At 51.0% G+C, this 20,087-nt stretch overlaps 1 protein-coding gene across 2 annotated transcripts in view; it reads right to left on the bottom strand.

Annotated features, from left to right (window-relative positions):
- The window catches only part of EEF2K (eukaryotic elongation factor 2 kinase), a 103,312-nt gene that overhangs the window by 35,124 nt on the left and 48,101 nt on the right, over nt 1-20,087 (bottom strand). For both annotated transcript variants that reach the window (XM_075565407.1, XM_075565408.1), the window contains exons 3-4: nt 4,879-4,979; nt 1,266-1,326 (exon numbers count right to left, since the gene is read on the bottom strand). In XM_075565407.1, the coding sequence (XP_075421522.1) occupies nt 1,266-1,326; nt 4,879-4,979 (162 nt within the window). The remainder of the gene's footprint in view (nt 1-1,265; nt 1,327-4,878; nt 4,980-20,087) is intronic.

The raw sequence follows: 20,087 nt of genomic DNA, 5'->3' as shown, positions 1-20,087 counted from the left end.
CGACTGACTGGGTGGGGTGGGCGACTGCTTGGGTGGCTGACTGACTGACTGCCAGGGTGGGTGACTGACTGTCTGGGTGGCTGACTGACTGCCTGGGTGGCTGACTGACTGCCTGGGTGACTGACTGACTGCCTGGGTGGCTGACTGACTGCCTGGGTGGCTGACTGACTGCCTGGGTGGCTGACTGACTGACTGCCTGGGTGGCTGACTGACTGCCTGGGTGGCTGACTGACTGACTGCCTGGGTGGCTGACTGACTGACTGCCTGGGTGGCTGACTGACTGACTGCCTGGGTGGCTGACTGACTGACTGCCTGGGTGGCTGACTGACTGACTGCCTGGGTGGCTGACTGACTGACTGCCTGGGTGGCTGACTGACTGACTGCCTGGGTGGCTGACTGACTGACTGCCTGGGTGGCTGACTGACTGACTGCCTGGGTGGCTGACTGACTGCCTGGGTGGCTGACTGACTGACTGCCTGGGTGGCTGACTGACTGACTGCCTGACTGACTGGGTGGCTGACTGACTGACTGCCTGGGTGGCTGACTGACTGCCTGGGTGGCTGACTGACTGCCTGGGTGGCTGACTGACTGACTGACTGCCTGCCTGGGTGGCTGACTGACTGCCCGGGTGGCTGACTGACTGCCTGGGTGGCTGACTGACTGACTGACTGCCCGGGTGGCTGACTGACTGCCCGGGTGGCTGACTGACTGCCCGGGTGGCTGACTGCCTGCCCGGGTGGCTGACTGCCTGCCCGGGTGGCTGCCTGCCTGCCCGGGTGGCTGCCTGCCTGCCCGGGTGGCTGCCTGCCTGCCCGGGTGGCTGCCTGCCCGGGTGGCTGACTGACTGCCTGGGTGGGTGCTGCTGCCTCTGCGCGCCGGAGATCCCTGCGCATGCGTTAGTTTTTGTTTTTTTTAGACGACGCAGCTTAACTGTACAAAGTATTCCATTTCAGGGGGTCGCCCAAACATGGCCCCTTACTTTAGGGCAGCGGCTCCCAACTTCAGTCCTCAAGAACCCCTAACAGGTCAGGTTTTAAGGCTATCCCTGCTTCAGCACAGGTGGTTTAGTCAAAATGATTGACCCACCTGTGCTGAAGCAGGGACATCCTTAATACCTGGCCTGTTGGGGGTTCTCGAGAACAGGAGTTCGGAACCGCTGCTTTAAGTAGACTGAATGGACCACGCTCCAGCCCACAATGTGTAAGCTAATTATCAGAAAGCAACCGTGAAACTCTTCTGCGTAAGGAGTAAGAGGAAACACTTACTTGCAAAGCCATTTTAATCAGCACGTCATCTTGCACCCATTGGCCGGACACAGCATTGTACCTGAAGAATATTAAACACAGACCGGTCACGTGGAGATATGTACTCTTGTGATTTTTTACTTTGTGCGGTTTTCATTGCAGACGTTCAGGCGTGGAACATTTTTAGGAGTTTTATGAAACTTGAAGGCTTGTTATCAGCTGCACATCCAACCCCAGCAGCGCTGCACATCCAACCCCAGCAGCGCTGCACATCCGACCCCAGCAGCGCTGCACATCCGACCCCAGCAGCGCTGCACATCCAACCCCAGCAGCGCTGCACATCCAACCCCAGCAGCGCTGCACAGCTAACCCCAGCAGCGCTGCACATCCAACCCCAGCAGCGCTGCACATCCAACCCCAGCAGCGCTGCACATCCGACCCCAGCAGCGCTACACATCCAACCCCAGCAGCGCTGCACATCCAACCCCAGCAGCGCTACACATCCAACCCCAGCAGCGCTGCACATCCGACCCCAGCAGCGCTGCACATCCAACCCCAGCAGCGCTGCACATCCAACCCCAGCAGCGCTGCACATCCAACCCCAGCAGCGCTGCACAGCTAACCCCAGCAGCGCTGCACATCCAACCCCAGCAGCGCTGCACATCCGACCCCAGCAGCGCTGCACAGCCAACCGCAGCAGCGCTGCACAGCCAACCCCAGCAGCGCTGCACATCCAACCCCAGCAGCGCTGCACATCCAACCCCAGCAGCGCTGCACATCCAACCCCAGCAGCGCTGCACAGCCAACCCCAGCAGCGCTGCACAGCCGACCCCAGCAGCGCTGCACATCCGACCCCAGCAGCGCTGCACATCCGACCCCAGCAGCGCTGCACATCCGACCCCAGCAGCGCTGCACATCCGACCCCAGTAGCGCTGCACATCCGACCCCAGCAGCGCTGCACATCCGACCCCAGCAGCGCTGCACATCCGACCCCAGCAGCGCTGCACATCCGACCCCAGCAGCGCTGCACAGCTAACCCCAGCAGCGCTGCACAGCTAACCCCAGCAGCGCTGCACAGCTAACCCCAGCAGCGCTGCACAGCTAACCCCAGCAGCGCTGCACAGCTAACCCCAGCAGCGCTGCACAGCTAAACCCAGCAGTGCTGCACATCTAACCCCAGCAGCGCTGCACATCCGACCCCAGCAGCGCTGCACAGCTAACCCCAGCAGCGCTGCACATCCGACCCCACCAGTGCTGCACAGCTAACCCCAGCAGCGCTGCACATCCGACCCCACCAGTGCTGCACAGCTAACCCCAGCAGCGCTGCACATCCGACCCCACCAGTGCTGCACAGCTAACCCCAGCAGCGCTGCACAGCTAACCCCAGCAGCGCTGCACAGCTAACCCCAGCAGCGCTGCACAGCTAACCCCAGCAGCGCTGCACAGCTAACCCCAGCAGCGCTGCACAGCTAACCCCAGCAGCGCTGCACAGGTAACCCCAGCAGCGCTGCACAGGTAACCCCAGCAGCGCTGCACAGGTAACCCCAGCAGCGCTGCACAGGTAACCCCAGCAGCGCTGCACAGGCTTGCTCGGGTGTTGCAAACCACACCCAGCAGCTAAAGAGTTACAATTTCTCAGGTTTCAAAACAGAATACTTGTGCGCTGTGCCATTTAAAGTGGGCCGCCTGGACCGGCTGCTGAGCAGTTTGTACGTCCGAGGCCAGCGCTGGTTTAATGACAAACAACATAGTGATCTATTCTGGTCCATGTGAGGCTCAGTCACATATAAACACCCCAAGTAACTGGCCGTCTCAGCCCCAGCGCAGAGCACGGCTACAAGGTTAATCTAAAGTAAAGAAACACCTTTAACGCATCATTTCCTGCCTATTTAGGCACAGAAAAACGAAATATTTTAAGGAACTTCATTTAAAATTGTCCTGAAGTCGCGGTGTTATCTCAATTTATCATTAAAATATCAATTTGTAGTAGACAATTAAATATAGACGCCACTTTTTTTTTTTTAACGGGTCACTACATATCATCCCTAATTAATTATCAACTGTTAGGTTTATTTTTAACGGTAAGAAGATGTTTTCGCAGCGCTTAACGCAGGCGGTATCTGTTTATGCGAGTCTGCATACGTCTACGTGTCACAGAGAACCTTTCCATGTGACTGCGGGAACATTCTTGGCACTGTGTTATCCTTTAAGTCTGCGAGCCTAGCAGGCTTTTACAATGCTGGCAAGCACAGGGAGCACGTGGGATTTCATTTAAATTGCAATTAACTGCACTGCAGATTAGCATTAGCAAACAGACCAGTCCCAATAACACTACAATAGTGTCAGGCACACAGGGTCTGCAGTCACTGTGCTGCTGCTCATAATATTTCTTACCTTTAAACCTCTACAGCTGTGGTTTCCAACCTATGTGTGGTTAAGGAACCCTAAGTGAAATTCTGTGGAACCCCCAACCCTCTCTAACATCGTGTCTGAGATCAGATGCATTGTAAGGAACCCCCAACCCTCTCTAACATCGCGTCTGTGATCAGATTCATTGTAAGGAACCCCAACTCTCTCTAATAGCGCATCTGAGATCAGATGCATTGTAAGGAACCCCAACCCTCTCTAATAGCATGTCTGAGATCAGATGCAGTGTAAATTATTCTGTATTTGATAGAATTTTCAAATGACCAGAAAATTGCAGGGAACACTTTAGAGATAACCGGGGAACGAAATGGTTCCTACTGTAGGAACCCTGAAAAACACTGCTCTAGAGAAGATATGGATTTTTTCATACTGCCTATTGCAGATTGTATTTTTAACCTTAAATAATTTTAGGCACATTGTGTTGGACTAAACCTTTAAATTGAAGTTTATTACCTATCGACTTCAAATTTTCCTCGTCTTCCCCGTCATAAATGAAATAGTGAAAATCCGTGGCTGTTTTAGGTCTTGTAAAAAAAATGACATGAAATGTATTTTTTACGTGGCTCCAAGAAGTGGCCATCACCTAATTATTTCTTTAAAGAACTGGTCTAAATCTCACTAAACACAAAACGGATAGAGACCCTTGCAGAGGTCCCAGGCAATCCGGTGAAGACGGTCAGAGAGAACCCCTTTGCTCTCAGCCATATCACAGAAACCAATTGTCTTCAACACACGCAGAGTGTGGATGGATGGACGGATATTTAAATATTTATTGAAGCAGAGGTCCCTTTGACTTTGATATTAATGATTGAGTGTGTTGGAGACAATTGATTAATTTCTGTCTATAATTCAGCTGAGGTCACTGTAACATTGGCACGAGTTCCAAAATATCATGTTACTTAAGCAGTATGCAGTGTATATATAGTATATAGTGTGTATACAGTATATAATATATATATAATAATTTTTTTTTACGCTGGTCTATATATAGATATTCTAAATGGCAAAAAATCTAATTTTGCATTTTTTTTTTTTTTTAAATTATTACCTAGATTGGTTTAACTTTACAAACAAAAAGTGCATTCTCACTATTCAATAAAAGTTGGTTTGCGGGACGGCAGCTGCAGGTCTCCAGGATCCCTGAGATGTACAGTATGTGACCTCCTGTACTGCATTTTAAAAGCAGGCTGTGCAAGACGTTACAGACCTGTGTCGGGTCGCATGGTCGGTCTCAATGTCCTCCAAGTGAAATTCAGCCCAGGGATCAGGCATCTGCTTCGCTTTTCGAATGGCATGTCTCCAAGCTTCCTGTGAACGGCAGACACTGGTGCGTTAATAATACGGCTAAAATTAAAAGGAGTTTGGATAGGCCTGGGGGCGGGAAGGAAAGGTCAATGTTAATAGTGGAAGATATTTAGGGTGATATTTACCAAGAGGCGCTATTCAATAGGACGCTCGAATGAAGGGGTCTTATGGGACAGGACCCCTTTATAGACATGGGCCTTCTGTATGTGTTAGAAATGAGAACAACGTTTTTACCCCTTCGCTTTGTGCGGCTGATGAGAAACTTCCAACTGCACACAGCAATTATCATGTCATGAGAAACGTGGAAGATTTTAAAACACCTGTGACGGTCGGGGCAATGGGATGTGTTAAATAAATGCATACAGCAAAATGCCCAATGCTACATCCAATATGACAACTGAAAAATCTGCGGATCCACTACACGAAGAGGTCACGTGAGGCTGCTCCGTGGACCCGCAGGTTTTTCAGTCGGCGTCCGTGAGAGCGAGTGTGTATCCGTCGTGCAAAAAGTAAGTTAAGTTGGGTCCGGATCCATTCGCTTTGCATTTAGCGGACACCTTGATCTCTCCGTTCCCCCGCTGTATGTGTTAAAGGACTTCTGTTAAAGTTTAGTTAATGTGCAGTTGCTAACTTTACTCTTCTGTATGTTGTGTTTATTTATAGTGGTTTAGCCACGTACTGTGTTATTGAAGTGAAACTTCTTTAGTGGCACCTAGTCAATTTTTGATGGAACAAAAAGAAAAAATGATTGGTGTGATTAGCGCTAAAAGCTAAATTGTAATCATAAAATGTGATATAAAACAATTGTGAAAATACTCAAAAACCTTACAATGTGAAGGCCAGGCTGCCAGGAATTACTGACCCAAAGACAGAGTCAGTTCAATCGCAGAAAACAAAAAATACAAACCGGCGCCAAAATTGTCCAAATGGAGTGATGTGGAGATTTACGTCAATACTTGCACTTCCAGAATGGTAGATTATCCACGGACGGATAATGCATCAATATGGAATACAAACAGAAAACATATCATAGTGTATACTGCTTGTTAATGGAACATGTAACACAAGACAAACAACAGATACACAACAATAAACAAATATAAGCACGGCTGACTATAAAAATGGAGCTATTTAATACAACAATCAATATAAAATAACAAAATAAAACAACTAGCAAGCAACTGGTCCGGTTGGTCTAAAACCAAAATCCTACTCACAAAAACTTGAGAGTAAAATCGCAGTGGGCTGTAGTCTTTGAGGATGTCCGCTTGTCCTCCCGTGGCGTCTGGCAGATCCAAACACCGCGTCGACGCTGTCGCACTTCCTGGATCGATGACTCGTCACTGGAGCGCGCCTTGGAGGAACAACCTCCTCCTACTGCTACAGGACACTGCGTGTAACCACGGGGCCTCCTCCTGCACACTGAATCCAACCCGGCATGCCGTTATAAATGCCCCATACGGGACACAGGGTGAGGGATTTGAAGGGCTGTAAGGCTTTTATTTCCACTCCTATCCCCTGCTCTGATTCTGCATTACATCCCTGATATGAGCCGTGGGGGAGAGACAGAAAACAGTTTGGATGTAATGCAGAATCAGAGCAGGGGATAGGAGTGGAAATAAAAGCCTTACAGCCCTTCAAATCCCTCACCCTGTGTCCCGTATGGGGCATTTATAACGGCATGCCGGGTTGGATTCAGTGTGCAGGAGGAGGCCCCGTGGTTACGCGCAGTGTCCTGTAGCAGTAGGAGGAGGTTGTTCCTCCAAGGCGCGCTCCAGTGACGAGTCATCGATCCAGGAAGTGCGACAGCGTCGACGCGGTGTTTGGATCTGCCAGACGCCACGGGAGGACAAGCGGACATCCTCAAAGACTACAGCCCACTGCGATTTTACTCTCAAGTTTTTGTGAGTAGGATTTTGGTTTTAGACCAACCGGATCAGTTGCTTGCTAGTTGTTTTATTTTGTTATTTTATATTGATTGTTGTATTAAATAGCTCCATTTTTATAGTCAGCCGTGCTTATATTTGTTTATTGTTGTGTATCTGTTGTTTGTCTTGTGTTACATGTTCCATTAACAAGCAGTATACACTATGCTATGTTTTCTGTTTGTATTCCAATTTTTTTTTGTATCAATTTTTTTATTGGAAACATTCATATCAGGTATACATACAGAAATGTCAGGTATACATACAGAAATGTCAGGTATACATACAGAAATGTCATGAGCCCATGACATTTTATCACAACGCATTTTGATCACGACCAATAACATTTTCCCTTTTTCCATAGTAGGGAAGAAAAGGGGGAGGTGGAGAGGGGGATGGGGAGGGGAAACAAACAGGTGGGGAGGGAAGGTAGAATTGGGGGGGGGGGGGGGTGGGTTTCGTCCAGAGGCATCCGACTTCCTATCCCCGGCGGACTGGTCACATTGGGGGCCCGAATGATTCGGGCTATTGATTTTTATCTCTCAATCCAGGGGTCCCAAGTGTTCCAAAACGGTGGCATCTGTTTTTGCAGCATGGCTGTGAGGTTCTCCGTGGACATTACCTCATTGATCCTTCTAATTACTGTGTTTCTTGACGGTGCCTTGATCTGTTTCCAGGCTGCCGCGATCGAACATCTGGCCGCAGTCAGCATGGCCATAATCAGCTTTGATAGAGGTGGGGGAAGGTCGTCAATGGATTTGCTCAGCACCATGGTCAGCGGATCTAGGGGGAGGGAGAGCCCCGTGGTCAAATGAATAAGCGTCTGGACCATAGTCCAATAGCTCTGAATCTCCGGACATGACCACCAAATGTGGGCTATGTCCCCCTTTTGACCACATACCCTCCAGCACAGGTCCGGTGTGCCGGGGTAGATCTGGCTCAACCTAACCGGGGTCACGTACCATTGAAATATAATTTTGCAGATGTTCTCTTTTACTGTTGAGCAAATTGATGTTTTGACAGCCTGCTCCCAGACACCCTCCCAGTCTTCCAGGTCTATTGGAAGGCCTAGGTCCTCCGACCATTTTTGCATATAACGGTGGGCCGGTGGGTCAGTTGTCGGAACGATCCCCTTATATATCTCAGAAATTAGACCCTTCTGGAAGGTGTTTCTGATGCATAGGGACTCAAACCTAGTTAGCGAGGGGAATTTGGCAGTTTGGGATAGTGATAGTAAGAAGTGTCTGATTTGCAGGTACTTAAATAGTTGCAGGTCTTGGGTTTGGAGTTTGTCTTTTAGGGCCTGAAATTTTAGGATCTCTCCCTTCTGCAGCAGATCGGCAACCATCCTAATGTTGAGACCCTTGAATTGGTCAAATTGTCTTTGGGAATGCCCTGGCGGGAAACTTGGGTTCCCAAAGATAGAGACAGAGAGGGAGACACATACACCCACACTGACACCCACACACTGATACACACCCACACACTGATACACACCCACACACTGGTACACACACACACACACTGATACACACACACACTGGTACACTGATACACACTGGTACACACCCACACACTGGTACACACCCACACACATACTGATACACACACCCACACACATACTGATACACACACACACACAAACACTGAAACACACACACACACTGGTACACACACACACACACACACACACACACACACACACACACACACACACACACACACACACACTGGTACACACACACTGGTACACACACACACACACACACACACACACACACACACACACTGGTACACACACACACACACACACACACACACACACACACTGGTACACACACACACTGGTACACACACACAAACACACTGGTACACACACAAACACACACACACCCCCACACACACACTGATACACACACACACTGGCACACACACACTGGCACACACACACTGGCACACACACACACACTGGTACACACACGCACACTGGTACACACACGCACACTGGTACACACACGCACACTGGTACACACACGCACACTGGTACACACACGCACACACCCACACACCGATACACACACACACACACACGGATACACACACACACACACACACTGGTACACACACACACACACACTGGTACACACACTGGTACACACACACACACACTGGTACACACACACACACACACTGGTACACACACACACACACTGGTACACACACTGGTTAACCCACACACACACGCACACACGCACACACACTGGTGAGGGAGAGGGTGAGGGAGACAGGGAGGGTGAGGGAGACAGGGAGGGAGAGGGTGAGGGAGAGGGTGAGGGTAAGGGAGACAGGGAGGGTGAGGGAGACAGGGAGGGAGAGGATGAGGTAGAGGGAGACAGGGAGGGTGAGGGTAAGGGAGACAGGGAGGGAGAGGGTAAGGGAGACAGGGAGGGAGAGGGTGAGGGAGACAGGGAGGGCGAGGGTGAGGGAGACAGGGAGGGTGAGGGTGAGGGAGACAGGGAGGGTGAGGGAGACAGGGAGACAGGGAGGGTGAGGGAGAGGGTGAGGGAGACAGGGAGGGTGAGGGAGACAGGGAGGGAGAGGGTGAGGGAGACAGGGAGGGTGAGGGTAAGGGAGACAGGGAGGGAGAGGGTGAGGGAGACAGGGATGGTGAGGGTAAGGGAGACAGGGAGCGAGAGGGTGAGGGAGACAGGGAGGGAGAGGGTGAGGGTAAGGGAGACAGGGAGGGAGAGGGTAAGGGAGACGGGGAGAGAGGGAGACAGGGGGTGAGGGAGACAGATGGTGAGGGAGACACATACACCCACACACTGATACACACCCACACACTGATACACACCCACACACTGATACACTGATACACACTAATACACACCCACACACTGGTACACACCCACACACTGGTACACACCCACACACACACTGGTACACACACACACACACACACACACACAATGGTACACACACACACACACTGGTACACACACACACACTGGTACACACACACACACTGGTACACACACGCACACACACACGTACACACCCACACACCGATACACACACACACACACACGGATACACACACACACACACACACTGGTACACACACACACACACACTGGTACACACACTGGTACACACACACACACACTGGTACACACACACACACACTGGTACACACACACACACACACACACACTGGTACACACACTGGTTAACCCACACACACACGCACACACGCACACACACTGGTGAGGGAGAGGGTGAGGGAGACAGGGAGGGTGAGGGAGACAGGGAGGGAGAGGGTGAGGGAGAGGGTGAGGGTAAGGGAGACAGGGAGGGTGAGGGAGACAGGGAGGGAGAGGATGAGGTAGAGGGAGACAGGGAGGGTGAGGGTAAGGGAGACAGGGAGGGAGAGGGTAAGGGAGACAGGGAGGGAGAGGGTGAGGGAGACAGGGAGGGCGAGGGTGAGGGAGACAGGGAGGGTGAGGGTGAGGGAGACAGGGAGGGTGAGGGAGACAGGGAGGGTGAGGGAGAGGGTGAGGGAGACAGGGAGGGTGAGGGAGACAGGGAGGGAGAGGGTGAGGGAGACAGGGAGGGTGAGGGTAAGGGAGACAGGGAGGGAGAGGGTGAGGGAGACAGGGATGGTGAGGGTAAGGGAGACAGGGAGCGAGAGGGTGAGGGAGACAGGGAGGGAGAGGGTGAGGGTAAGGGAGACAGGGAGGGAGAGGGTAAGGGAGGGGGTAAGGGAGACGGGGAGAGAGGGAGACAGGGGGTGAGGGAGACAGATGGTGAGGGAGACACATACACCCACACACTGATACACACCCACACACTGATACACACCCACACACTGATACACTGATACACACTAATACACACCCACACACTGGTACACACCCACACACTGGTACACACCCACACACACACTGGTACACACACACACACACACACACACACACACACACACACACAATGGTACACACACACACACACTGGTACACACACACTGGTACACACACACACACACACTGGTACACACACACACACTGGTACACACACTGATACACACACTGATACACCCACACCCACGTACACACACACTGATACACACACACACACTGGTACACACACACTGGTACACACACACACACACACACACACACACACACACACACACACACACACACACACACACACAGGTACACACACACACACACACTGGTACACACACACACACACACACACACTGGTACCCACACACACTGATACACACACACACACACACAGATACACACACACACACACACACAGATACACACACCCACACACACAGACACTGGTACACACACACACACACACACACACACACACTGGTACACACACACACTGGTACACACACACACACTGGTACACACACACACACACACACTGATACACACACACACACACACACACACACACACACACACACACACACACAGACACTGGTACACACACAGACACACACACACACTGATACACACACACACACACACACTGACACACACACACTGACACACACACACACTGGTACACACACACTGGTACACACACACTGGTACACACACTGGTACACACACACACTGGTACACACACACTGGTACACACACACACTGATAAACACACACACACTGATACACACACACACCGATACACACACACACACACACTGATACACACACACACACACACACACACACACTGATACACACACACACACTGATACACACACACACACTGATACACACACACACACTGATTCACACACAGATACACACACACACAGACTGAAACACACACACACAGATACACACACACAGACTGATACACACACACAGACTGATACACACACACATACACAGTGGAGTACAGACAGAGGCAGCCACGAGCAGGCGGCTCCCCGCCTCCCCCTGCACCCACCCCCCGCGCCCATCTCCCGCACCAAGGGGGAGGGGTGGGAGCGCTGGGACGCAGAGGTACAAACTGCCGCCTCTCTCCTCCGGCGGCCAGCCACGGGTTCCCAGGGCAGAATGGGGGGACACCGCGCAGCCAGCACTGGGACCAGGGGGGGGGGGGGAGGGAACACCAGGACTGGAGGCAAATTCACAAAAACCCACCTCCTATCACCCCGGGCGGGCAGAGGGGGGGAGACACTGCGCAGCCGACAGAGGAGCCAGGAGCGAGCAGAGACAAACACACCACGTGTACTCTGCAGAAGGAAGCGGAAGTCCCGCCCCCGGCACCCTCTGACCTGCAGCCAATCCCCTGCGGCCCGGCTGGCATTCTAAGTCCCGCCCCCAGCAACCATTCATTCATTCTACAGGCTCAGCATTCTAAGTCCCGCCCCCCGGCAACCATTCATTCAACATGAAAAAAAACTTACTGCACCAACACACTTTATTCGAGCAAATACCCAGTATGTACCTGGCAGATACCTGGAATGCGCCGCTCCTCACCTCTGACAAGCCCCGTTGCGTTTGCCTTCCCAGCCTGGGTTCATGCCTGGCTGACGGGCGGCTGATCTGTTAAATGATAATGATTAGGATTTAATAGGCTGCAATGCTTCGCGTGTCTACCAGATGGCATAAATTCATGAATTGTAATGCAGTATATATATATATATACTGTGCAGTATTGCAGCCAGCGGGAATAAAATGCTTCAATCCCTGCTTGGAAAATACCTCAATGCACTCGGGCAGAAAACAGTCACAAACCTCAATACACCCGGGTATACCCGAATTCGTGGGACTAGCCGAGCTCGAATAAAGTGTGTCGCCAGTGTACCTGCTCTCGCACGGCATCCTCCTCACCGCCGCCGCATACCGGGACCAGGGCCAAAACCCGGGACAAATCCGGGAACCGGGACAGGATACAAAAAATCGGGACTGTCCCGGCAAAAGGGGGACAAATGGTCCCCCTACCCATACACGCCCAGAGAGGTAATACCGGTATCCACATACACGCCCAGAGAGGAAATACCGGTATCCACATACACGCCCAGAGAGGTAATACCGGTATCCACATAAACGCCCAGAGAGGTAATACCGGTATACACACACACGCCCAGAGAGGTAATACCGGTATCCACATACACGCCCAGAGAGGTAATACCGGTATACACATACATGCCCAGAGAGGTAATACCAGTATACACATACACGCCCAGAGAGGAAATACCGGTATCCACATACACGCCCAGAGAGGTAATACCGGTATACACACACATGCCCAGAGAGGTAATACCGGTATACACATACATGCCCAGAGAGGTAATACCGGTATACACACACACGCCCAGAGAGGTAATACCGCTATACACATACACGCCCAGAGAGGTAATACCGCTATACACATACACGCCCAGAGAGGTAATACCGCTATACACATACACGCCCAGAGAGGTAATACCGCTATACACATACATGCCCAGAGAGGTAATACCGGTATACACATACATGCCCAGAGAGGTAATACCGATATACACATACACGCCCAGAGAGGTAATACCGGTATACACATACACGCCCAGAGAGGTAATACCGGTATACACATACACGCCCAGAGAGGTAATACCGGTATACACATACACGCCCAGAGAGGTAATACCGCTATACACATACACGCCCAGAGAGGTAATACCGGTATACACATACATGCCCAGAGAGGTAATACCGGTATACACATACACGCCCAGAGAGGTAATACCGGTATACACATACACGCCCAGAGAGGTAATACCGGTATACACATACACGCCCAGAGAGATAATACCGGTATACACATACACGCCCAGAGAGGTAATACCGGTATACACATACACGCCCAGAGAGGTAATACCGGTATACACACATACACACCCAGAGAGGTAATACCGGTATACACACACACGTCCAGAGAGGTAATACCGGTATACACACACACGCCCAGAGAGGTAATACCGCTATACACATACACGCCCAGAGAGGTAATACCGGTATACACATACACGCCCAGAGAGGTGATACCGGTATACACATACACGCCCAGAGAGGTAATACCGGTATACACATACACGCCCAGAGAGGTAATACCGCTATACACATACACGCCCAGAGAGGTAATACCGGTATACACATACACGCCCAGAGAGGTAATACCGGTATACACACACACCCCCAGAGAGGTAATACCGGTATACACATACACGCCCAGAGAGGTAATACCGGTATACACACACACCCCCAGAGAGGTAATCCCGGTATACACATACACCCCCAGAGAGGTAATATCAGTATAGATATACACACCAAGAGAAGTAACCCGGCAGGTTCGCCCTCGTTGGCTGAACCGCGGGGGCGTGGCTTAGCGATCCGTCGCGAGTCCTGCTCTCAATTCTATAGACAGGAGCAACTCTCGCCACAGCGCTGCGGCCCCCCCTCGCAGCGGGCCAGGCGCCATTGAGGGGAGGGCTCTCATCCCTGCAGCGTCCGCTGCAGTAGCCAGTGGGGACCAGGCCTTAGGCTTTGGTCCCACTGCGGCCGGCGGCGCGCGCGGCCGCGGTCCACCAGCTGCTTGTCTCCGGTCTGGATGTCCCCGCTGGCTCCTTCCGGCGTGGCTCACTGAGTGCTGTGACACGTCAGCCAGCCGGAGCTACAAGGAGCTCGTGGTTTCGGCGAGTGCAGCGTCACATGACGCAAGGCAGCCAATCCGATTCCCCCCTCTGCTCCGATTCTCCCCTCTGCTCCGATCACCCCCCCTGGTGATTTCCCCCCTGTGCTCCGATCCCCCTTCCGATTCCCCCGTGTGTGTGTGTGTGTGCCTGTGTGTGCGAGTGCCTGTGTATGTGAAGGGCTGAGGGACTGAAGGGCTGCGTGATGGTCCCGCACCCTCATGTCATGGCCGCGCCCCCCCACCCATTTTGGCCACTCCCCCCCCCCCCAACCCCGGAAAAAATTCACTGCAGATCGCGGTGCAGTGAATTGCACGCGCCACCGGCAAGCAAGGCGGCCGTGCGGGCGCGTGCAGCGAGGCCTTAGCCTTAGGCTGCGCTTATAGTGCCGGCGACGACGACAGCAACGTCACGGCAAAACAAATGCATTGCTGCCGTCGCGTGCGCTTATAGTAAGCGCGATGTGACGGCGAGACGGAGCGACGGATTGGTCGTGATCGCTGGAAGTCGTCTCTATTTCATTTTCCAGCGACCGTCGCGTCGCCGGCACTATAAGCGTAGCTGCTTGCGAGGCTGGCGGCGCGTGCAGCCGAGTCCCCCGGTCTGCAGAGAGCTGCAGGGGAAAGACAGGGGGGCAAGACTGGGGAGTGACGGGGCGCGGCCGTGACGTCACCCGGCAGCTTCGCCCTCAGTGGCTGAACCACTGGGGGACGTGGCCTAGCGTACCATCGCAACTCCTGATCTCAATTTTCTTGAGAGCAGGAGTTTGTCTGCGCAGTGCGGCGCCCCCCCCCCCTCGCAGCGGGCCCGGTCCCATTGTGGGGCGGCTCTTGTCCCTGCAGCGTCCGCCACAGCGGGGACCTGGCCTTAGCTGATATAAGGGGACGGGAGAACTGACCCAGCCTGACCTTTCTTACACTCCTAATTAAGGAGAGGTGATCTGCACCTGGCTTCATTTGCAGAACTCCAACTTCACCACCGTTCCTCTCACATATCCTCCCCCAGCTCGTCCCTACTGGGGTGAGTGACCATGGACATCAAGCCGCGCACCCCAGAAATCCCATCAGCATTTCCCTGTCTCAGACCGGCCCTGTGTCCCACAGTGACATTAAAGGGCTGGAGACTAAGGAACCACATGGTCACCGTTGAGTTTTTCTCTTTATTCTGGGACATCCAATAGGGTGACCAGATTTTCAAAATGAAAAACCGCGACACATTAAAAAATTATTTATAAAAAAAATTTGTCACGCACCTGTTGCCATGACAATGAGACACTGACATCAGGCGATGACATGTTGCCATGACAATGTGGCATCCCTTGATGCCTCGGCGCCATAATGCGTCCCGTAGTCATGTCAACTTGATGCCGCGTGATGTCACTGAGCGGCTCGTTGTTATGGCAATGGGCATTACGTGACGTCGCGCAGCCATGTTGATGGAATTTGGAGGGGAAGATACAGCCAAAGGCAAGATAAATAAATATATAATAAAAAGATCTAAAAAATGTTATCTCCAGGTTAGCCTTCAATAGAAGGTGGTAACCCTGGCTCCAGTGTGTGTTTGTGTGTGTAGAGGTGGGCCCTGCAGTGTGAGTTTGTGTGTACATAGGTGGGGTCTGCAGTGTGTGTTTTTGTGTATAGAGGTGGGCCCTGCAGTGTGTGTTTGTGTGTATAGAGGCGGGCCCTGCAGTGTGTGTATGTATTGAGGTGGGGGCTGCAGTGTGTGTTTGTCCGTATAGAGGTGGGGGCAGAAGTGTGTGTTTGTGTGTATTGAGGTGGGGGCTGCAGTGTGTGTTTTAGTGTACAGAGGTGGGCCCGGCAATGTATGTTTGTGTGTATAGAGGTAGGGTGACAAGATTTACAAAAGTAAAAACCGGGACACATTAAAAAAAATATTTATAAAACAAATGACATCACCAACTGCGCTTTATGTCCCCTTTATGTCTCTCCGCCACTCTCTGTCCCCCATCCTCACACACCCCAAATCTCGCCCCCCCCATCCCTCCATTTTCGTTCCCACCCCTCCATTCTCGTTCCACCCTTCCCATTCTGTCTCTCTCCCCATTCTCTAGGTCTCTCGCCCTATTATCTCTGTCTCCCTCTCCCCCATTCTCTGTGTCTGTATCTCTCTCCCCCATTCTCTGTGTCTGTATCTCTCTCCCCCATTCTGTGTGTGTCTCTCTCCCATTCTCTGTCCCTCTCTCCCCCATTCTCTGTCTCGGTCTCTCTCCCAATCTCTCTCTCTCCCCCAATCTGTGTCCCTCCCTCTCCCCCATTTTGTGTATCCGTCCTTCTCCCCATTCTGTGTCCGTCCCTCTCCCCATTCTCTGTGTCTCTCCCTCTCCACATTCTGTGTGTCCGTCCCTCTCCCCATTCTGTGTTAGACTATAGTTTGACTAGAGGTGACTGGGGACTGCATCCTTCTGCAAACTCTCTTACTCAAGGCAACAAACGGTGAGTTTATATGACCACACTTTGATCCCATGCTTGTTAACCTGCATGTTTTAACCCCACACCCTTTTACAACTTATTTCACTGCAGCCTCTCCCAAAACTGACTGCACAAAAATACCTCCCACACCAACTCAGCCCACTGAAACCCAGAACTGACTCTAGCATTGCAATGCAGCAAAACATTTGACAAGGAACAGGCACACCCCTGCTGTTTAGTCTGCACACACTCACAACAGCTCCATGCAGCACTGCCTACCTCTGGCATCATGAACCTGCTATGTATCTTAACTTTTTTCTTTCTCCTGGCCTCATGGAGATGTTACTCCCTCTATCCACTACAAACTCCTCCATCCTGGCCCACACCCAACATCACCATACACCCTGGACTATGCAAAAGCCTTGCACTATCTACTGAATGTTGGTGGAGAACTCTAAAAACCAGCACACCAACCACTGCTCACTCTAATGGCAAACACCACAAATTTACAACTTGCAAACAACTACCCAAATTTCTGCTCATACTATTACTCTCTTTAGCAGGTGATATTGAACCTAACCCAGGTCCTCCCATTTCAAATCTGTCCCATGCTACTGAGAATTCCACCTTTAAATTCCAAAAAGGGCTATCTGTCGCCCATATAAATATCCAGAGCCTGCTGCCCAAACTGGACGAACTAAGGGCATGGTGCCTTATGCATAAACCCAAAGCCATCGTTCTTACAGAAACATGGCTAACCCATAAAACCCCTGATGCAAATATCGCCATTCAGGGATACTCCATTTTTAGGAGAGATAGGTCAAAGAGAGGAGGAGGGGTGTTATTTTATATTGCAGACACATTACAATTTACACTGTTAAATTGACCCCCAAGCCCACCCTCTTTTGAAATTCTAGTTGGCAAAATCTGCCTTCCCTTTTCTAAGCCCATCTTGCTCGCTGGCATCTACCGCCCCCCTAAAGCCCCTCTACAATCCCTGACTGATATCACCCAGTTTCTTGGCTCCATTTCCTCTCTGAACGAGAAGAGTGAGCTGCTAGTTCTTGGGGATTTCAACTTCAATTGGCTTGACCCTAAAAACCATAACATCCAGATACAACTCAAGTCACTTAACCTATCACAACTCATTTCCCAACCCACACGGACAAACCTGAAATTGCATAACCATTCCTTGCTAGACTGGATTCTCTCCTCAAACCCCAGCAGAATCCAATCCTCTGGCATCCTTCCTGACATTTTCAGTGACCATGCAATAGTGTACTGTGTAAGGAAAATTAAAACGCCCCATTCAAGCCCTAAAGTTCTCCTTACTAGAACATTTAAAAACTTTAACCCACAACAGTTTCTGGATGACCTTACCAACTGCCCATGGCACAGAATCGATTTAATTCCCGACCCTGATTCTGCGCTCGACTATTTCCAATCCGAGTTCTTAAAACTCTGCGATACCCATGCTCCACTACGCAAAATAAGGGTACGGGGGGCCCATCTTCCATGGGTTACAACTGACCTTATTGCACTCTACCAGCTCAGGGATACCTTGTGGAAAAGCTACAAAGTAACTGGCACTACCAAGGATCTCAATCACTACAGATGCCTGCGGAACATGTGCACAAGGCAAACAAGGCACGCAAAAGCACAATATTACTCTGACAATCTCCACCAAAATACATCAAACCCAGCTAACTTCTGGAAGGTTATCAACAATATATTCCAGCCTCCTAACCATCAACAACCAAGTAATATCACTAAGGGGGATATTACTCTGACAAACCCCACTGACATTGCAAATGCATTCAATGATTATTTTGTGGGGTGTGCCACTAACTTATTAGCGAAACGCAGCCCAAACCACAAACCTGAATCTCATCCCGGGAGTGCCCACATAACCCCACCCCCTCCCAACACTGCCCACAATTTTCAATTTGGCCCAGTATCTGAAGAGGGGATGACACAAGCGCTCCTCAAACTAAAACTAAGCAGCCAATGCGGACCTGACTTACTAAAATCTAGGTTCCTACGACTTGGTGCCCCAGCCATTGCCAAACCAATTGCTTCCATAGTCAACTCTATCCTGTCTGCAGACCATAGCCCTAAGACCTGGAAAACTGCCAGAGTTGTCCCAATCTTCAAAAGTGGGGACAAAAACACTGTCACAAACTACAGACCAATCTCACTTCTCCCAATTCTATCCAAAGTCATGGAAAAATGTGTCCACTCCCAATTAAGCGATTACTATACCAAGACAAATTTCCCTAGCCAATTCCAGTCTGGGTTTCGTCCCAAACACTCTACCGTAACTACCCTGCTAAAAGTTTGCAATGAAATCCATTGTGGAATGGAACGGGGACAACTCACTGGTGCAGTATTCCTAGATTTTGCAAAGGCTTTTGATACTGTTGATCATGCTATCCTGCTTAACAAACTCCAGAGCTCTGGAATAGGGAAGCATGCTTTAAACTGGTTTCAGTCCTACCTATCAGGAAGATCCCAGCTGTGGTGTCCCGCAAGGCTCTGTTCTGGGGCCCCTACTCTTTTCAGTGTTCATCAATGATCTTCCTACAGCTTGTAAGGTAGCCTCAATACACATGTATGCAGATGACACAATCCTATATGCACACAGCCATAGCCTCTCTGACCTTCAACACATACTTCAGTCTGACTTTTTGAAACTCCAAAACTGGATTTCCCAAAACAAAGTGTTTTTAAACACTGACAAGACTGTAACAATGGTATTTGGGACCAAGACTACATTTTTGAAGCTTCCAGCGAATGAGCTCCTGATTAGAACCAACGCTAACACCACCCTAACCCCTGTCACTAGTTTTAAATACCTGGGCTTATGGTTTGACTCCCACTTAACATTCGGGGTGCACATTGATACCCTGACAACCAAGACCTATGCCAAACTAGGGGTACTTTACAGGAACAAATCCTCCCTAAGTCTCCTGGTCAGAAAGCGTATCGCACAGCAGATGCTAATGCCAATTATTGACTATTCAGACATAGTATATGGCTCGGCACCTCAAAC

Source organism: Ascaphus truei, chromosome 11, assembly GCF_040206685.1.
Source record: "Ascaphus truei isolate aAscTru1 chromosome 11, aAscTru1.hap1, whole genome shotgun sequence".
Taxonomy (NCBI): Eukaryota; Metazoa; Chordata; class Amphibia; order Anura; family Ascaphidae; genus Ascaphus; species Ascaphus truei.
This window is presented reverse-complemented; position numbering and strand designations above follow the sequence as displayed.